The sequence below is a fragment of the Callithrix jacchus genome, chromosome 16 (assembly GCF_049354715.1).
Source record: "Callithrix jacchus isolate 240 chromosome 16, calJac240_pri, whole genome shotgun sequence".
Classification (NCBI taxonomy): Eukaryota; Metazoa; Chordata; class Mammalia; order Primates; family Cebidae; genus Callithrix; species Callithrix jacchus.
In genome coordinates, this window is record NC_133517.1 from 56312798 (window position 1) to 56330832 (window position 18035).

The 18035-nt window shown below is 51.4% G+C and overlaps 2 protein-coding genes across 15 annotated transcripts in view; one reads left to right on the forward strand and one right to left on the reverse strand.

The window, feature by feature from the left end:
- The first annotated feature begins 2683 nt into the window (after window positions 1–2683).
- LOC128929898 (uncharacterized) lies at window positions 2684–5022 on the forward strand. The gene is made up of 3 exons (XM_078353045.1): window positions 2684–2865; window positions 3528–3623; window positions 3726–5022. Exons 1-3 carry the CDS (start codon window positions 2822–2824, stop codon window positions 4027–4029), a joined length of 444 nt encoding a protein of 147 aa, XP_078209171.1. The 5' UTR covers window positions 2684–2821; the 3' UTR covers window positions 4030–5022.
- Window positions 4943–18035, reverse strand: part of DENND3 (DENN domain containing 3) — a 75309-nt gene continuing 62216 nt past the window's right edge. For 6 of the 14 annotated variants that reach the window (XM_008983172.5, XM_078353029.1, XM_078353037.1 and 3 more), the window contains 5 exons: window positions 17663–17823; window positions 16484–16617; window positions 8181–8299; window positions 7967–8104; window positions 4943–6633 (listed from right to left, as the gene is read on the reverse strand). In XM_008983172.5, coding sequence (XP_008981420.3) covers window positions 6433–6633; window positions 7967–8104; window positions 8181–8299; window positions 16484–16617; window positions 17663–17823 — 753 coding nt within the window. In that variant the 3' untranslated portion in view covers window positions 4943–6432. The remainder of the gene's footprint in view (window positions 6634–7966; window positions 8105–8180; window positions 8300–16483; window positions 16618–17662; window positions 17824–18035) is intronic. The other 8 variants (XM_078353032.1, XM_078353030.1, XR_013528070.1 and 5 more) reach the window with 4 other exon arrangements.

The following is an 18035-nucleotide window of genomic DNA, read 5'->3' on the forward strand; positions in this document are numbered from 1 at the left end:
TTGAGAAGTCCCCTTGGTTTTACTGATACGGTAAGTAACACCGATCAATTTTTGAGGATTAAATTGACCTTGCATTTTGCAACCCCACTTTGTCATGATGTATTAACCTTTAAAAATATTGCTGGATTCAGTCTGCTACTATTTTGTTTAAAAATGTTCTGTCTGTTTTGTTTTCGTTTCTGGGGTTGTTGGTTTTTTTTAGGTTTTAGAGGAACAGGTGGTGTTTGGTTACATGGGTAAGTTCCTTGGCAATGATTTGAGATTTCTGTGCACCATCACCCGAGCAGTGTGTACTGTACCCAGTGTGTAATCTTTCATCCCTTTCCCTCTCCCACCCTTCCCCGCAAGTCCCCAGAGTCCATGTATCATTCCTATGCCTTTGCGTCCTCATAGCTCAGCTCCCACATATGAGTGAGAACAGAAGTTGTTTGGTTCTCGTTTCTGAGCTACTTCACTTAGAATGATATGCTCCAATTCCATCCATTGTTGTGTATACCATTATTTCATTCCTTTTTATGGCTGAGTAGTATTCTGATACAAATACGCCACATTCGCAAACCCGTTCATTGATGGGCATTTGGGCTAGTTCCATATTTTTGCAATTTCGAATTGTGCCACTAAACATGCATGTGCAAGTGGCTTTTTCATATTATGACTTATTTTCCTCTGGGTAGATACCCAAGGAATGTTGCATCTATGTTTCTGATGGAAATTGGTTTCCCATTTTATTTAACTATAGGTTCATGCCGGTCTCCTAAACTGAGTGGGGAAGGGTTCTCTCCTCCTCTTCTGAAAGGGCTTCTGTAGATTCTATTGTGCTGTTTGTAAGGGTTTGTTAGAATTAGCTAGTGAAAGCACTGGAGCCAGGGGTCTCAATTTCCTTCACAGACGTAAGACTCCTCAGATTTTATTCCTCCTTGTGTTAGTTTCATAAAGTTATTTTTAAGAAATTTGCATATTTTACGTAGTTATTCACAGTGTCTTTTGATGGGTGTAAGATTTGTATTCCATTTCGTTCCTGAGAGTGGAATGAAATTTGTGCACGTGAGTTTTTCTTGGTCAGTCTCGATAGGGTTTATCAGTTGGAGAACCGGCTTCTGGCTTTGCTGTTCGCTTTCCCTTTCTTCCTTTACTCATTCTATTTTAAAAGACGTTTATTTTTCTGCACTCTTATGGTTAAAATTTATGTAGCTGATTTGAAAGCCTTCTTCTAACACAGGCATTTAAAGTTGTAGTTGTTCTCCTTAGCTACGTCCTATACATTTTGTTTTGAATTTTCTTTAAAAATGAAGATCTAGTGTCTCCCCATGTTGCCCAGGCTGGTCTCGAACTCCTGGGCTCAAGGGATCCTCCTGCCGTGGAGGATTACAGGCATGAAGCACTGTGCCCGGCCTGCATCCCACATTCTGACATACTGTGTTTTCAGTGTCATCGAGTTGAAGATATTTTCCTATTTCCTTTGTGTTTTTTCTTTGACTGACGGGTTATTTTGAAGTATGTTAATTTCCCAACATGATTTTAATTTTGGGATTTTTCGGCATGTAACCACCGTTGACATCCCATTCTATTTCTGTGTGGTCGGAGAACATATTCTGTAACATTTCAATCTTCAGATTTATAGCCCAGCATATAATCCAGTTTGGTGAACATTCCACGTGCATGTGGGAAGAACGGCTCTTCTGCTGTTGTTGGGTGTAGCGTTCTATGTCAGGTCAGGCTGGTTGGTCCTGTTGTTAAATCTTATCCCTGTGAATTGTTTACTTGTTCTATCAGTTTCTGAGAGAAGGGGGTTAAAATCTGACGGATTTCGTCTGTTTTCTCCTATGGCTTTTCCATGCTTGCTTCATTCTCTTGAATCTCTATTATTAGGTCAGTTCATCAAGAGATGAGTTAACTTATGCTTTCACATTTGCTTCTTGTAAGATACCATGAATTATGTTTTGTCTGACAGTGACATCACCATACAAGCTTTTTTATGCTTATTGTTTGCATAGTGAAACTTTTTTTTTTTTCTCAGATAGGGACTCGCTCTGTCGCCCAGGCCGAGCGCAGTGGGCCTGGCTCTGTCGCCCAGGCTGAGTGCAGTGCTATGATCACAGCTCACTGCAGCATTGACTTCCCAGGCTCAAGCCGTCCTCTCACCTCAGCCCCAGGAGTATCTGGGACTACAGGTGTGCACCACCATGTCCAGCTAATTTTTTACAACGTTTTTATAGAGATGGGGTGTCTCACTGGGTTGCCCAGGCTGGTCCCGTATTCCTAGGCTCAAGTGATCTTCCTGCCTCAGCTTCCTGAAGTGCTAAGATTGTAGGTGTGAGCCACCACATCCAGCCTAAAAGGTTTTCCATCCTCACTCCTGTCTTGTGCTTTTATATTTAAAGCTTATCACTTATAGACAACTTATCGTTGGGTTTCCCTTTGGATCTAGATCGACAACCTCTGCCTTTGAATTACTTGGAGTGCTGCATCCATTTACACGTAATGTAATTATTGGTACGGCTAGAGTTCAGTCCACCATCTTGCTGCTCATGTTCTACTTGTCACATCTGGCTTTTTGATCCCCTGTCACTGCTTTCCTGTGTTTTGGTGAATATTTTTCATGTCTGATTTTGCAGCCATCCATGTGGGGCGTCAGCGATGCTCAGGCCCCATTGACTACACCAGCGCCCCACCGCACCTCCCTGTGAGCCCATCAGCCCCTGCACACATGGCCTCAGCGCTATCCCTGGATGACCAGCACTACACCCAGCAGAACTGCAGCAGTGCTTTGCTGGCCAGGGCCTAGAGCCACAGAATACGCTCCCGTGACCCTCAGGGACAGATGCAGAGTTACGGAGACTTACTCTTCTCCACCATCAAAGCACGGTGAGTTTACTCCCTCTCTCACCTAAGGATCCTCCCTGAATGGGCCTGGGTCTGCTGCTAACACATCTCAGGAGCGCCAGCCTCAGCCCCCACTCCCAGCGCCTTGGTAAAGGTGAGCGCTACCGGAAAGATTGCGCATGGGGCAAAAGCAGCTTCTGAGGGCCTCTCGAAGTGCGGCCCTGCCTTCTTGGCAGTGAGAAGTGTATGCCCCCAACCTCCACTTAGCTCTTAGTACTGGGGCCAGAGTATCCTGGGTGTAAGATAGAGATGAATCTTCTCCACGCCACAAGGCCCTGAGGATCATACACAACAGTGCCCCTAAAGCGCCCGGCACAGCACCTGACTAGAGCACACGGGCAACGCAAGCGACAGACGGGAGCTGGGAGAGTTTCCTGTGGCTGCCGGAACAAACAATTACAAACTGGGCGTGGTGACGGGCGGTCACGCACCTGACCTTTACCTTCTCACCATTCTGAAGGCCGGAAGTCTGAGATGCTGTTGCCAGCAGGGCCACACCCCCTGAGGGCTCTGGGGAAAGAAGCATCCCGGCCTCTTCCGGCTCCTGGTGGCTCCAGGCTCCTGGGATTGTGGCTGCATCGCACCTGGCTCTGCCTCTGTCTTCACGTGGCCTCTCCCCACGTGTCTTTTCCTCTCCTCCTTAGGACACTTGTCATTGGATTTAGGGCCCCCCATAGAATCCAGGAGGGCCTCCTCTTCAGATCCTTAATGACATCTGCAAAGACCCTTCATCAAATAAGGTGAGATTCACAGGTCCAGGGGGTGGGATGTGACATCTGCTTTTGAGGGCACCTTTCAACCCACAACATCACATCCTCATTTCCTCTCCCTTCACATTCTAGAGGTGCTCCTGGGTCCCCAGCAACAGATTGGGTGTTCAACTGTGCCCCTGTTGGCCTCCACGTGAGCCCTGAGGAAGAAACTGTCCCCATAAGGGCACAAGGCTGGTGGCCAGATCTGCAGCTAGGCCGGGATGCGGCTCCCATGCGGCCCCAGTGCCTCTGCAGTGCCTGTCACCCTGGGCTGTCTCTAAGAATACTCCATGATTCCAGGGCACAGAGCTGCAGTGCTGCCCCCGGTATGCCTCAGCCTGCACTGCAGCTCAGAGGCAGCAACGGGGGCAACGCAAACCAGCTCTGTGTCTGAGAGCCTCTGCCTTGCTTTCTGGGGGATGGCACAGCACTGACAGGACATGCCAACAGCTGCAGGTGGTAGGGATAGTGACGCACCCTGCCAGGCTCTCCATGCCCTCCCTAGACACTTGGAGAAAGCACCCTTTCATCTGTCCGAGGAATCCTCGAGAAATAGTCATGCACTCTTAATTCAGATGTTATATAGTCATATCTAATGGTAACAACGGCCGTCACTTGAAAACGGCTCCTGTGCACATATCTTCCAAGAACAGATCACGGAAACGTTACCAGGTGACTGTCTTTACACGCTCTGCGTCAGCAATGGGGAGCTGGCATAAGCTTTTGGTTGGTGGTGTGAACCATGCCAGCTCCCCGAAGCAAGCTTTCTTTTCTGTTGTTTGAAATACGGCAGGAGAGCTGTTTCTGGTTCAAGAGAAATCATTTTTGTACCAATTTAATTCATGTCTCTAAAACCGAGGCAGGGATGGCATCACAGTCTGTTCCACGAATTCCTACTCATTTGGGGCCTTTCCATGACAAATCATTTGTAATGGAATCTCTCCGAAGCACAGGGGGAAAATCGAAGGCATCACAGTGCCCTTTCCATTTCAGTCAACTCCACCGGCCAGGATTCCGTTTGCAGAACACGGGGCAAACACAGAACGGTGCCTGCCCAGCACACTCACTCCCTGTTAGCGCCTCTGTTCACCTGTGTTCTTTTATATGAGTGACCATTTCCTAAAACGCAGTCACTGTCAAGTAAGATCTTGGAAATTATCACCACGGAGAAAAAGACAATGAAGAGTCTGCATTAAAAATGCGATGGGTGCTGAGATAGAAGGAGCTCAGAACGGCCCGGGGTCATTCCATTTTCAAGACCTCCCACCAGTCACTGCTGGATAGAGGAAGCAAGCTGGACATCAGTGTTTAATCAACAAAATTTATTATCCATAAGCTGACAATGCCTGAGGTTACCTGAGGACTGGCATTAAATAACTTATACATGTATTTTTGACAGACTTTTATAAGTATTCATGTGTTTATAAAAGCAAACTCCAACCTCTCCCCTGCTAGAAATTGGGATCATGCCCCCGCCGTAGGCACAGCCTTGGGGGAGGATGAAGCCACAAAGCTCTGCTCTGCCCACATTGTCAGAACGCCCAAGAGGTGAGTGGCCATGCGAAGCCAAGCCTGGGCAAAAGCTGGCCTGTGGTGTAGACTCTCCAAAATGCAGACCCAACCAGAAGCCAGCCTGCCTTTCCATCTGGAGGCCCTGCAGAGTTTCTGAAGGTGTCCTGTTCCAGGAGCCTGGCAAACACCTCCAGAGATACTCGGGGTGTGCCAACTCTGGGGCTGTGTCCTGAGAAGCCAGGGCTCCACGGCCCAGCCCATGGATGCGTGCCCAGGGGGCAGGCCCCACGCCCTCAGCATGTGCTGACATGCTGTCTCCAGCTCCAGAAGCCACACCAGAACCTTCCACGGAACATCTAAGTGATGAAATCTCAACATTACAGTAAAAAAGCACAAAAGGTCCCTTTTGCAAATCTTTGTGTACAGCTAAGATGTTCAGTTCAGTGCGGCGTCTTGCCCGTGCACATCCAGTGCGCACACGGACGTAGGGGCTGAACCGCACACTCATCTGGGGCATCTTCACTGGAATATGAGACCACGCATGATGCTATTTTACTTTTTCTTTAGATTCTGTGTAGTTTCCTGAGCATATTTCAGATGGAACTTCTTTTGGTCTGCGATCTTTGGCAGATAAAAGGTCTCTAGGATTATTATAAAAATTGTGCATTATTAAAAAGAAAAGGAAAAAAGACATCTTGCCTCAGCTGGCCCAACCCCTGTCCCAAAAACCTTATCCCACTGTGGTCCCCTCCACCTGCACAGGCCCTGCCCCCCTTCTCTGCCAGGAGACAGACCCTTTGTTATCTGAACCACTCTTCCTTCTCGCAGGCCCCGGGCTCACCATCAGGTGCCCAGCCCAGCATTCCTCTGTGATGCCTAAGGACCAGGTAAGTGAATGCATGAGGTAAGGAAAGGAAGACCAGAGAGGTGAGAGCCTCAGGTCACCTGTGACTCAGTCTCCGGCTTCATGCCAGCCCATGGTTGTGGTTTCCAGCAATTTCCAGGCAATACACAAAGTAACATCTCAATAGAGGTTATCACCAACACGATGCGGCTGCCTGCCTGAGACGTACCCCAGCAGGACACACTCTCCGTGAGGTTTAGCCAGGGGGCCCAAAGGCCTATGAGAAGCTGCTGACCACACGGTAAGGAAGCTCCATGCTGAGCCTGGGCTGCCCTGCCCCTCACCACTTGGGGCTTCTGCTCCTGACGGGCTCTTTGGAGCAACGGGGGGAAGCCGGTCCCCACACAGAGGGCATGGTTCCGCTTGGCACGCTCAGCCACGCTATTCTCCTTTCCAGATGGCGATCTTCCCCTCCTCCTTGCCCGACCCACTCAGCACGTATCTGTCCTCAGCCGAGCACAGCGTCCTCACAGTGTCCATGTGTGCCACCAGCTCCTTCTCCACGGTCTTGCTCTCGGCATCAATCACGTAGATTTTCCCCTTGGGTGTTCCCTGCCACAGCCCTCGGCTACCCACCCAGACCTGCCAGGGAGAAACAGGAGGGGTTAGTGGGGAAAGGAGCCCCTCCTAGGCATGCCAGGGCTCTGCCCAGCTACCTGAAATTGACATGTGTGCCCCAAAACTACCTCCTTCCTGGACAGGGCTCTGCCGGCTGAGGGCCAGGGCCACCTGGCAGGTGCAGAGGACCCTTCTCAGGCTTAGAACCTAACGGCCAAGGGGCTCTAGGGAACGAAACTGAGTCGAGCGCTGGAAACGTGCTGGGGGTGGATTGTAAGTGTTCTCACCACCCAAAAAACAGCCACCTGTACAGTGACGGATATGGCAATGGAGCGGCTTGACTGTGATTATTTCACAATGTATATTGAAATAGCATTGTGTATACCTTAGATATATGTAACTCCTATTTGTCAGTCCTAGCCAGCAGAGTCCTGGGGAGATGCTCACTGAATTCCCCCCGCATTGTCTGAGACTTGCTCGGGACCTGGAACTCCAGCTTTCCTTCCTGTTTCTCCCTTTTTGGGTGGGAACGTCTGACCTCTGCCTAGCCCAGCCTTGTATTTCGGGAAGAGACAGACCTTCTAGCTGCACAGGTTCCCAGTGGAAGAGCAGCCGGTTCTGCCCCAGGTGGACCCCACCCCACAGCTCACCCACATGGAAAGGTACTGGCTCCACGTGGAAATTTGGGGCTCAGAACAGATGCTGGAATGAGCAAGGGCTTTGGGGGATGTAGTGATGGAGGGAGTGTATTTTGCATGTGGGACAGCTGTGGATTTGGGGGGCGAGAGAGCAGACCGTAATGGGTTGAACAGTGTCCCCCAAATACATGTCCTCACCGAACTTCAGAATGTGAGCTGCTTCGGAAATTCAGTGTGACCAGCGTCCCCACAAGAGACACAGGCACAGGGGGAGAGAGTGCTGTGTGGCCTAGGCGCAGATTAGAGTGCCACGTCCACAGCCAGGGACCGTGGCCGCATGAGCAGGGGGCAGAGAGAAGGGCCTGGAGTGCAGGTGCCCCCGAGGGAGGCCGCACTGCTGACACCTTATTTCTGGCCTCCAGCCTCAAGTAGTGTGAGAAAATAAGGCTGTCACTTGAAGCCACCCAGTTTGGGGGAGTCTGCTGTGGATCCTAGGAACACCTGGTTTGTGAGTGCTTGGGGCACACCATGAAACCTGCAGCCCGTGTGACCTGTGTGCCCACTGGCGCCAACCCTGCGCATGCCTGTTGGAGGGGCCCTGAGAGGCAAGGGCAGGAGGGCACAGGGTGCGTGTGGCTGGCTCTCTGGGGAGCGTGGGGACCTGGCCGGGGCAAGCGAGACCTGGCAGGATGCTGGGGGTGGTGGGCCCTCCACCCTACCTGCTTCTTCACCCGGATCATGCAGATGATCTCAGAGCAGTCCTCGAGGGGCACCCTCTGAGGGGGCTGGGCCAGGTCCTTCAGGCTCCAGATGTAAACCTCGCTTCGTCCTGTACATGCCGCCCACAGCTGCTCCTGCTGAAACACAGGGCACAGTGTGGGCCATGGGCCTCGGGCCACGTGCATGCTGGGCCCAGAGCCCCTGCTGGGATACCTCAGGAAGGAGCTGGAAGGCCAGGAAGGAGGTGTTGGTGTCTGTGAAGTTCTCCTCAATCTTCAGTTCTTGACGAAGGAAGCCGTTCGTTGTCATGACCACGATGCTGTTACCTGTACCTGTAGAAGGGAGGAGCTAAGATGGGGCCAGGCAGCATCACTGGCAACATAAGATGCCCACACCTGAGCTCTCTTGCTGCTGCTGAGGAAACCACAGGAATCCTGTGCCCTCACCCACGGCTTTGAGCACCGTGGCGAGAAGATGCAGCAGCTTCTCAGAGGCGGTTCAGGGTTTTCTACACTTGAAACCAAAGTGGCTCCAACAGCCACTGTTAGAATTCAGGGACAACACCCACCCTCTGGGGAACACGCCCTGTGTGGTTCTAAGTGCCCCTCTCATCTGTGAACCACTCTAGCAGAACGTCTTTTTTGTCAAGCAAGAAAGTTTCCACATCTGTGAGATCTGTGAGCGGTCGGAGGCAGCACCACCGATGGATGTGAGGCAAGGTCTCCAGAGAAGACCGAAGCCGGCGTTCAGGAGACAGAGGCGTGCCCAGCCCTCCTTCCTCACACTCTGACTGCAAGCATCCCTCCCTCTCCACTGCCCCACGCTGAAGCCCCAGTGTTAGCACGGAAGTGGGAGGGCAGGAGAATAGGCCCGGCCCAGCAGCGCCCACCCCAACCTACAGGGAGGGATGGATTCCCAAGCAATGCGGCAGAAGGTACCCAGGGCCACAGGAGGGGGCTTCACAGGGCACAGGGGACACAGGACTGCAGCCCCTCTGGCACCCGCCTCGTCCGAGAAATGGCCCCTCAGTCTTTGGCCGCCTCAGCGACTCTCAACCTAAGCTGCGTTTGCGTCCCTCCCTCCTTGCTTCTGAGCTGGGCTGATGGTGCTTTTCCCGAGACCTGACATCAAGCGCTGGCATCCCACAGGGAGCCCTTCAGCCAGACTCAGGACCGTCCTCCCGGACTCATGAACAGCCTCTTCGGCTGCTGCTGCCTGTTACGAGTGCCAGGTCGGTGGGTGCCAGGGACCACTGAAGCCTGTGTGCAGGGGGCCTGTGCCACACTGGGCGCCCCACCAGTCCTCTTGCCCACAGGGGCTCCTCCTCGGTGCTGGACCACTAGCTCTCACACCGCCCCAGACTCTTCGTAAACGCACGGGCCCAGACTATCAGAATTCAGATGCCAACACTGTTGTGTGTAGGGGTGCCTGCCATACATAGGGCACCGTGTGAGGGGACAGATGTGGGCAGGACTGGTTGCTGTCCCCGAGGTATGCCAAGCACACCTCGTGGGAGTGGGAGGAGGGCAGGGACCTGGGGAGGGCTTTCTCTCAGCTGGGACTCAGGAATGGAGAGGGTAAGGATAACTGGGGAAGTGGGCGAAGAACAGGGGACAGGGGTGAGGGGCTGGCAAGGGGGGTAGTGGGTCTCGGGTACCCATTGCCAGCCTCAGCTGGACTGAGGGGCTGGGCTCCATCCTGGGGGCACAGTGGCCATGGGGCACCCTTACTCTGCCTCTCTACTCCTTGCCCCTTTCTGAAGCTTTGGTCTTGTCCCATGACCCCTTTCCCACGCAAGCCCGGTCCAGGCCACTGGGGCTCCATGCCCGCCCCCCGGGCCCAGGTTCCGGGCCTCTGCTGCTGGCATCTGGCACTCTCTGCGCCTTTGAGGGAGACAGTGCCCTCGCTTCCTGCCTCCCCACCCTCAGTGCCCTTTGCAGTGGAAAGCATGGGGTTCACATCTCACTCTTTCAACACTGAAGACTCCAGGAAGGTGAAGGGGCTGCCCAGTCAGCAAGCATCCAATGCCCATGCCTGGATCCAAGCCCAGATGCCCAGAAGGCCACAGCCCACCCCGCAGTGCACCCAGCAGCCTGGCAGATGTTAACCTCCCAGCATGGGTGACGGGGGGCAGAGGTCCAGCTCCTTCTAGAAAATGGCCCAAGCCGCCATCCTTCTGAGCAACACTCCACCTTGGTGGTACCCCTCACCAGAGGGGGCCGCTCATCCCAGCCTCGGGGCTGACATGGAAGGACCACCCCGGGGCACCCCCAGCCCCACCTTGCTCAGGGCGCTGGGAGGATTAGGGCACCGCCACCCCGCTCCATGCTATCTATCTTGCAGGCTGCGCCACTGCACCCACAGATACCCAGATGGAAACAAGACAAGGCCTGACCCAAATCTTGCAAGTGCGAACCTCTGATGAGTGGCCACAATTTTTGCTCATTATCCTCATTAGAGAAAGACTGGAAATAACCTCATAAGCAAATGGCCTCCAAGTTTACCTGAGGAAAGCCCAGGTTCCTCTTGTACCTTCCTCAGTGTGGTTCAGGAAAACCACTTGTTGCATTCAGACAAGTCAAATGGGAAAGTGAAGAGGCTCGTGTGTAAAGATACAACACTTAAAACGAGGCTGCCGGCCCGCATGGTAGCTCACGCCTGTAAACCCAGCACAGTGGGAGGCTGAGGCAGGAAGACTGCTACAGCCCAGGAGTTCAAGACCGGCCTGGGCAACATAGTGAGACGCCCCCTCAGACAAAAACTCTTGTCCATCCTCACCTCTTTGGTCTCCCTGGCTATCTTCAGCAGGTACCTTTCAGCCCATGGACTGGTCGGCTAGATTAATCCAAAATGCAACTGCAGAGGACAACTTCTCACTCACACACACACACGCACGCGTGACGGTCCCTGGAGACCAAGAAGAGCTGAGGACCCGTTCCCTGAAAGAAGGGGAGCGAGTGTGCAGCACTGCAGTCACCCAGCTTTCCCCAGGGCTCCAAAGAGTCCAAGTTCTGGCAGAGCACAGCAGCCCGGACTGGCTGAGGTAGGTTTGGGGCTGCCGGCATGGCTGGAAATGGAGGAAAAAGCCTCAAGATGAGGGAACCCCAAAATACACATAAATGTCCTCGAATCCCTGGCTGCTGCCTAAACTGCAAATAAATAGCAGAAAGTGGTAGCTGGAACATTCTGGAACCAAGAAGGCATTTCATTGCTTCCTGGGGCTAGAGAAAGGAGAGGTTAATAACAGTTCCAGCTCAGGGGTGTCCAACCCTTCAGCTTCCCTGGGCCATACATAAAGTACACTAACACCAACAACAGCTGATTTGCAAAAACTAATCTCATAACTTTTTTAAAAAGTTCTCAAATTTTTGTTGGGCCACATGCAAAGCCATCCTGGGCCGCATGCAGCCCCCAGGCCATGGGCTGGACAAGCTTGCTCTAGCTTATCCAAAGTAGAAAGGGTTGGTTACGGCTTGGGTGTCCCTGGAAATCTCAAAGGCCATGCATTAAGAATGAAGACCACACACCAGAACTGAGGGGTACGCTCCAGGACTGGGGTCAAAACTGAAATAGACTCACCCTAGAAAAGCTAAAACCAAGCCTCTGCATGGGATCAAAGTGACCTGCCGGTCATTTAATGACCTGCCAGAACACACCAAATGCTCTTTAAAGCTATACTTGTATCAGAACAGACTACAAATCAGAGATTCTAAGAGACAAATAAGGTCCCAATATAATGATAAAAGGGTGAATTCAGCAAGAGGACAGAACAATTAAAATATTCACGCACCCAACACCAGAGCTCCCTGGTACATAAATACTGACCAATCTCAAGGAGAGACCGACTGCAGTACAGTCACAGCAGGGGACTTCAGCACCCCACTCAGCAATCCCCTAGCCAGGAAGTAACAAACCCTGGAGTTCAAGCACACGCTGGACCAGAGAGGCCTGCTGTTCACAGAACATTTCACCCAACTGCGGCCGAGACGCGATCTTTCATCAGCACGTGGAAGATGCTCTGGAAGAGACCATATCGTAGGCCACAAAAGAAGTCTGAGCGATTTCAAAAAAGTAGAAATCTTACCAAGCATCTTCAGAACAAAGCTAGAAATCAGTAAGCGAAACCGAGCACAAGGACATTAAGCAGCCCGCTCCCGAACAACACTGGGTCCATGAAGAAAAGAGGAAGAAATTTAAAAATTGTCTTGAAACAAATGAAAATGGAGATACAACAACCCCTAATCCATGGGAGACAGCGAAAGCAGCGCTAAGGGGGAAGCAATAAACACCTACATCCAAAAAGGACAGACTTCGAAGAAACAACTGAATGACACACCTCAAGGAACTAGAAAAGCAAGAACAGACCCAATCCCAAATTAGAAGAAATGATACAGATCAGAGCAGAAATAGAAAAACTGCACATGGAAGAAAATATGGAAGACCAACAAAATGAAAAGTAGTTTTTAAAAGATAGACATCTAGGGCCGGGCGCGGTGGCTCAAGCCTGTAATCCCAGCACTTTGGGAGGCCAAGGCAGGTGGATCACGAGGTCAAGAGATCGAGACCATCCTGGTCAACATGGTGAAACCCCATCTCTACTAAAAATACAAAAAATTAGCTGGGCATGGTGGCGAGTGCCTGTAATCCCAGCTACTCAGGAGGCTGAGGCAGGAGAATTGCCTGAACCCAGGAGGCAGAGGTTGCAGTGAGCCGAGATCGCGCCATTACACTCCAGCCTGGGTAACAAGAGCGAAACTCCGTCTCAAAAAAAAAAAATAGACATCTACACACCTTTAGCTAGACTAAGAACAAGAGAGAGAAGACCCAAATAAATCAGAAATGAAGACACAGCAAATGAGACCACAGAAATACAAAGAATCACCACAGACCATTCTCAACAGCTACATGCCGAAAAATGGGAAAAGCTAGAAGAACAGAATAAATTCCTGGACACACACAACCCAACTCAAGACTGAACCACCAAGAAATAGGAAACTTCAACAAACCAGTCATCAGTAACGAAATCAAAGTCACAACAAAACTTCTCCCGTCAAAGCAAAGCCTCTTCACTTCTGACTTCTACAAGCGTTTAAGAACGAACGAATACCAATCCTAATGAAAGTCTCCAAGGAAACACTTCTAGACTCACTCGAGGAAGCCAGCATGACCAGATACCAAAACCGCTGCTGGGCTCCCACATGTGAGTGAGTCGATCTCGTGAAGACAGGAGACTGGTGATACTGAAGGCCAGGAAGGGTGGGTGGGAGGGTGAAGAGAAGTTGGTTAATGGGTACCAATGTATGTTTTGGGGTTTTTATAGTTTTTTAGAGAGAGGCTCTTGCTCTGTTTCCCAGGCTGGAGTGAGACCCTTATAGGTCTCTGCAGCCTCGAACTCCTGGCCTTAAGCAATTTTCCCATCTCAGCCTCCTGAGTAGCTGGGATTACAGGAGCAAGCCACTGAGCCCAGCTCCAAGTTTTCTTTTTCTTTTTAAAAAACGTTTGTTTATAGAGACGGGGTCTTGCTATGTTGTCCAGGCTGGTCTCTTAAGTCCCAGCCTCAAGCAATCCTTCTGCCTTGGCCTCCCAAAGTGCTTACAAGCATGTGCCACTGTACCCAGCCCACATATACAATTTGGTAGAACAATACCTAGTTGTCAACAGATCCTTAGGATGACTATAGTTTATAATAATTTACTGCACATATCAAAATAGCAGAGAATAATTTAAATGTTTTTAGCATAAAGAAATGGCAAACATTTAAGGTAATGAGTATCTTAAGTACACTGATCTGACCTGCACAAATCACATGAATGTGTTAAATTGTCACATGTACCCCCAAAGTGTGGACATCTATCATGCATCAATGAAAAAGTTACTACACATGTGAAACATCAAAATGTGACTCAACACCAAGAGAAAACAGAAAATAGAACCACAGATGATCCAGTATCTAGGAGACAACAACTTTACACCAATAATTACAACTCTGTGGTAAAACTTTTTTTTGTTGAGACAGTCTCACTCTGGTCCAGGCTGGAGTACAGTGGCATGATATCGGCTCACTGCAACCTCCACTTCCCAGACTCAAGCGATTCTTGTACCTCAGCCTCCTGAGTAGCTGGGATTACAGGCATGCGCCACCACACCTGGCTAGTTTTTGTATTTTTGGTAGAGACGGGGTTTCACCACATTAGCTAGGTTGGTCTTGAACTCCTAACCTCAGGTAATCTGCCTGCCTCAGCCTCCCAAAGTGCTGGGACTACAGGTGTAAGCCACCACACCCAGGTATATATTTTAAAACTTCCAGGAAGATATCAACAGAATGCATGAAGAAATGAATTCCGAAGAGAGATGGAAGCTACAGAACTAAAATGAAAATTCACCGGAAGGATTTAACAGCAGGAAGAAAGGTTCAGGGCTTATCCAAACAAAGTACAGAAAGAAAAGAGAATGAAAAAAATTGTAACAGTGCCCAAGACTCTGGGACCGTACCAAGTGGGGATTATATATTATATATATATATAAAGAGGGCAAGGAGGGCCAAAGGTGTGTTGGAAAAGATAATGGTTAAAATGTTTCCGAAATGTGTGACCACAGACCCCAAGCAGGACCAGCACAGAGATCTTCATACCTAGGCACACAGTGCAACTAACGGAAGCCAGAGATGAGCCTTTACAGTAGCTCCAGAAAACTGACATATGCAGCCAAACAATCATGAATGATGGCAGATTTCTCATCAGGAACAAAGAAAGAGGAAAGTGGGATGATATTTCTAAGGAGCTAGAAAAAATAAGAACTATCCATCAGCCTTGAATTTGTTTCCAGCAGACTCAAATTCTATGAAATGCTGAAGGAAATTCTTCCGGCTACTGGGAAAAAAATGTAAGATAGAAACCTGGGTCTCCAGGAAGAAATGAAGCTCACCGTAAAGGTAAATATATGGGCAGTTTCCTAATTTTTCATAAAAGATCACTGACTGCTTAAGTGAAATACTGTGAGCTTCGTGCCCTCTCCATGAGGCAGTATCGGCGTTGAGGAAGGTGATCGGTTAAGGTTGCAGTTGCAATTCTTAGAGCGACCACCACAAAACACAACAAATACAATGCTTAAAAACAAGAAAGAAGGTTAATTTAACATAAAAATATTCAATCCAAAGGAAAGGAAGAACAAAAGAAATCAGAGGAGGGGAAGAGGCACCGTCGTTGGCTCGCACCCAGACACGTCGCTGCTGCCCTGAAAGTGGGCGGAGCAGTGGGCAGGGGCCTGCACAGTCACTGCTCCAGGGGCGGCGTCGAGGGGCACCGGGCACAGGGCAGGGCACTCAGCACCATCAGCCGTGAGGGAGCCACAAAGCCAAACCTCAAGACACCACTTCACACCCACTGGGATGGCTTCAATAAAAACAGGTGAGAACCGGTTTGGGTGAGGATGTGAAGAAACGAACCCTGAGACCGCAGGTGGGGTGGAAGCTGCTCCCGCCACTTCAGAAAACACTCTAACAGTTCTTCAGACAGTTAAGCAGAGGTACCCAGTGTCCCCCTGGGGCAGGGGAAGGATGACCAAGTGGCTCCGTATGCACAAGACGCAAGAAGGAGCGAGCTATTGATACTGATGCTGAACGCCAGCGCTGAACCCTCAACACATTCTGCCGACTGAATAAAGCCAGGTGCAGAAGGATGCATACTGTAGAGTCCATTTACAGAAAGTTCTGTAAATCCCAAATCCAGAGTGACCTGTACCCCCTGAAAAGGCACAGACACTTCAGCTGTGATGGAAACACTACGCATCTTGATTTGTTTCAAGGTTATGTAGTTTACATGTTTGACAAAATGCAACAAACTGAGCCCTTTCTGGTGGGTTTTGCTACGTGTGAACCATGCTTCCATTACGAAAAAGAAAACGTATTCCCAGTTGTCACTCATGTAATCCAGCACATTCCGAGGAAGACCTCGAAGTACAGGCAACTTCTGTGCTCCGGAGGGTCCAGAAATGCAGACACGAGCCTCCAGGCAAAGCACCTGCTCCCGCTCCTCCCATCACCCCTGGCAAAATGCTCAGCCTGGGTCCATGGAGAGTCCCAGGCCACAGCTCTGTGCCAAGTGGCCGAGGGGAACATGGCACGGGCTCGCCGGCTGGCCCCAGGTGTGGAGACGTGACGTGCACAGAGTCCTCCCGGGAGAAGCAGCCATGACTCCAGGGGATACCTGGGCCGGCTTCAACCCCAGAGCAGGGCACAGCAAAAGGCACAGCGAAAGCCAAGGTGAGGGCCAGCAGAGCAGTGGTGCATCCAGGCAAGCAGGCGTCCCATTGGCCACTGGGTAGAAAAGCAGAGGGAGGCCTGGGAACCCCAAGAGCAGCAACGCAAATGGAGTAGAGCCTGCTGCAAGTGCAGAAAAGGAGGCAGTGTTTAAAATCCAGCCTGGAGAGGCGTGAAGCAGAGGAAAGCCGCTTTCTGCTTGGCATCCTTTCCCCAGAGCAAGGAACTAGGGTGCCACTCTGATGGGGGCCGGACTTACAGCACCACAGGCGGCCACCGTGCAGTCTGATGGATGTGAGGCCACCGCTTGGCAGCTGGAAGCGACTGGTCACCCGCAGCGTGCGCACGTTCCACGCCAGCACTGTGCCATCCACGCTGCATGAGTACACCTCGCTGGGGGCACAAAACACGCACACCTTTAACTTGGGCCCTTGAAAACACTGCACACGTCTTAACCCAGGAAAGAACCAAGTCACCATTAGAGAAAACGTGCTCAACATGGGTAACATGCGAACATGATAATAACATGCACTCATACTCCGAATGTGGCCACAGCCAGGCTTGGCTCAAATGAACTGATTCGGGGGAAAAGGGTGGGTTTCTGGGGATGCCCACCTGTCCTACCACCAGGGGCCACAGGCTCTATGAGCTGTTGGTCACAGAGCCATGACGTGACCATGAACTGAAATGGAGCCTCATTGGTATGCTCCGTTCACACAGGGGGCCTGCTCTACAAAGCTCACTGGTGACATGGCCGGCTGCAGGTGCAGGCAGCTGTGGGTGGGGCAGGGCGTGAGCCTGTGCCCTGTACCACCCCGGCACCTCCTAAGCCAGTTTTGCCTCCAGGCTAGCACCTCCTTTCCCACCCAGACAGGGCACCCCCAACACTAAGGGGAAAAGGAGTGGGGAGCGCAGCACCACATGCAGGGCTGGGGCTGCCTGGACCAACTGGGAGGCAGCCTCCCCTCAACAAGCCTCTGCTTGAGGAGACCCCACCCCCCTCCCATCTCCCTGGATGTCCACTGTGTCCAGTGCCACTCCCATCATGAGACAGCAGCGACCTGGCAGGCCAGGCCAACACTGAGCACTCAGGTGACCTCCCAGGAGTGCAGGCTTCTGACACCATGGCTGGTGCTCCTCTGGGAGACTGTGCCCTCTCAGGGCTCCCCAGGCTGCCATGCCCACAGTAAGCTCGGCAGGAAGGCTGGGTGTGGCACCTCCATCACCACCCTTGGCTCGTATTGGTCTTGTGGGTTCTCTGCAGCCATGAGCAGAAGGGGACCAAGGACACCACCCAGCTTTTCTCATTCCAGGTCCACTTCACTCTGTATGCCCTGCCTGGCCCCTGTGGGCATGAGCCTTGGGACCCCTACCCTCTGTGCCCTCTGCCCCACCCAGAAGCCAAACAATCGCTTCTCCCAGCAGAGCCTGCCTGCACCTGGGCGCCTTCTGTCCGTCCTGCACGATCAAGTCCGTGACGCTGGAGCGGTGATCTGTGAGTTGCTTGTTGCAGGACATGCTGTGGACATTGATGATGTAGATGACGGAGTCTGCCGAGCCCACCCACACCTGGTTCTGGTCTGCCATCACCATGCAGTTCTACAGAGGCCACGGGAACATGAGAACACAGTCAGCTCTCGTTACCAGTGAAGTTCTGTTCTATACATTTACTGCAAATGCTGAAGGAGCGGGTATGGAACCATTGCTCCTAGGAGACACGCCAGCTCAGGGTCCTGTGACGTTCTCACCAACCCATCAGTACACAGCCCTGTTCTCTGCATGCTTCTGTTCACAGACACCTGATTAGCTAT

What these genes read in the sequence shown, in the direction of transcription:
- LOC128929898 (XM_078353045.1), top strand. Translation starts at nt 2,822, where the DNA reads ATGCAGAGTTACGGAGACTTACTCTTCTCCACCATCAAAGCACG. An exon ending in TTCTCCACCATCAAAGCACG is followed by an intron (nt 2,866 to 3,527) that starts GTGAGTTTACTC and finishes TCTCCTCCTTAG; the next exon opens with GACACTTGTCATTGGATTTA. An exon ending in AAGACCCTTCATCAAATAAG is followed by an intron (nt 3,624 to 3,725) that starts GTGAGATTCACA and finishes TTCACATTCTAG; the next exon opens with AGGTGCTCCTGGGTCCCCAG.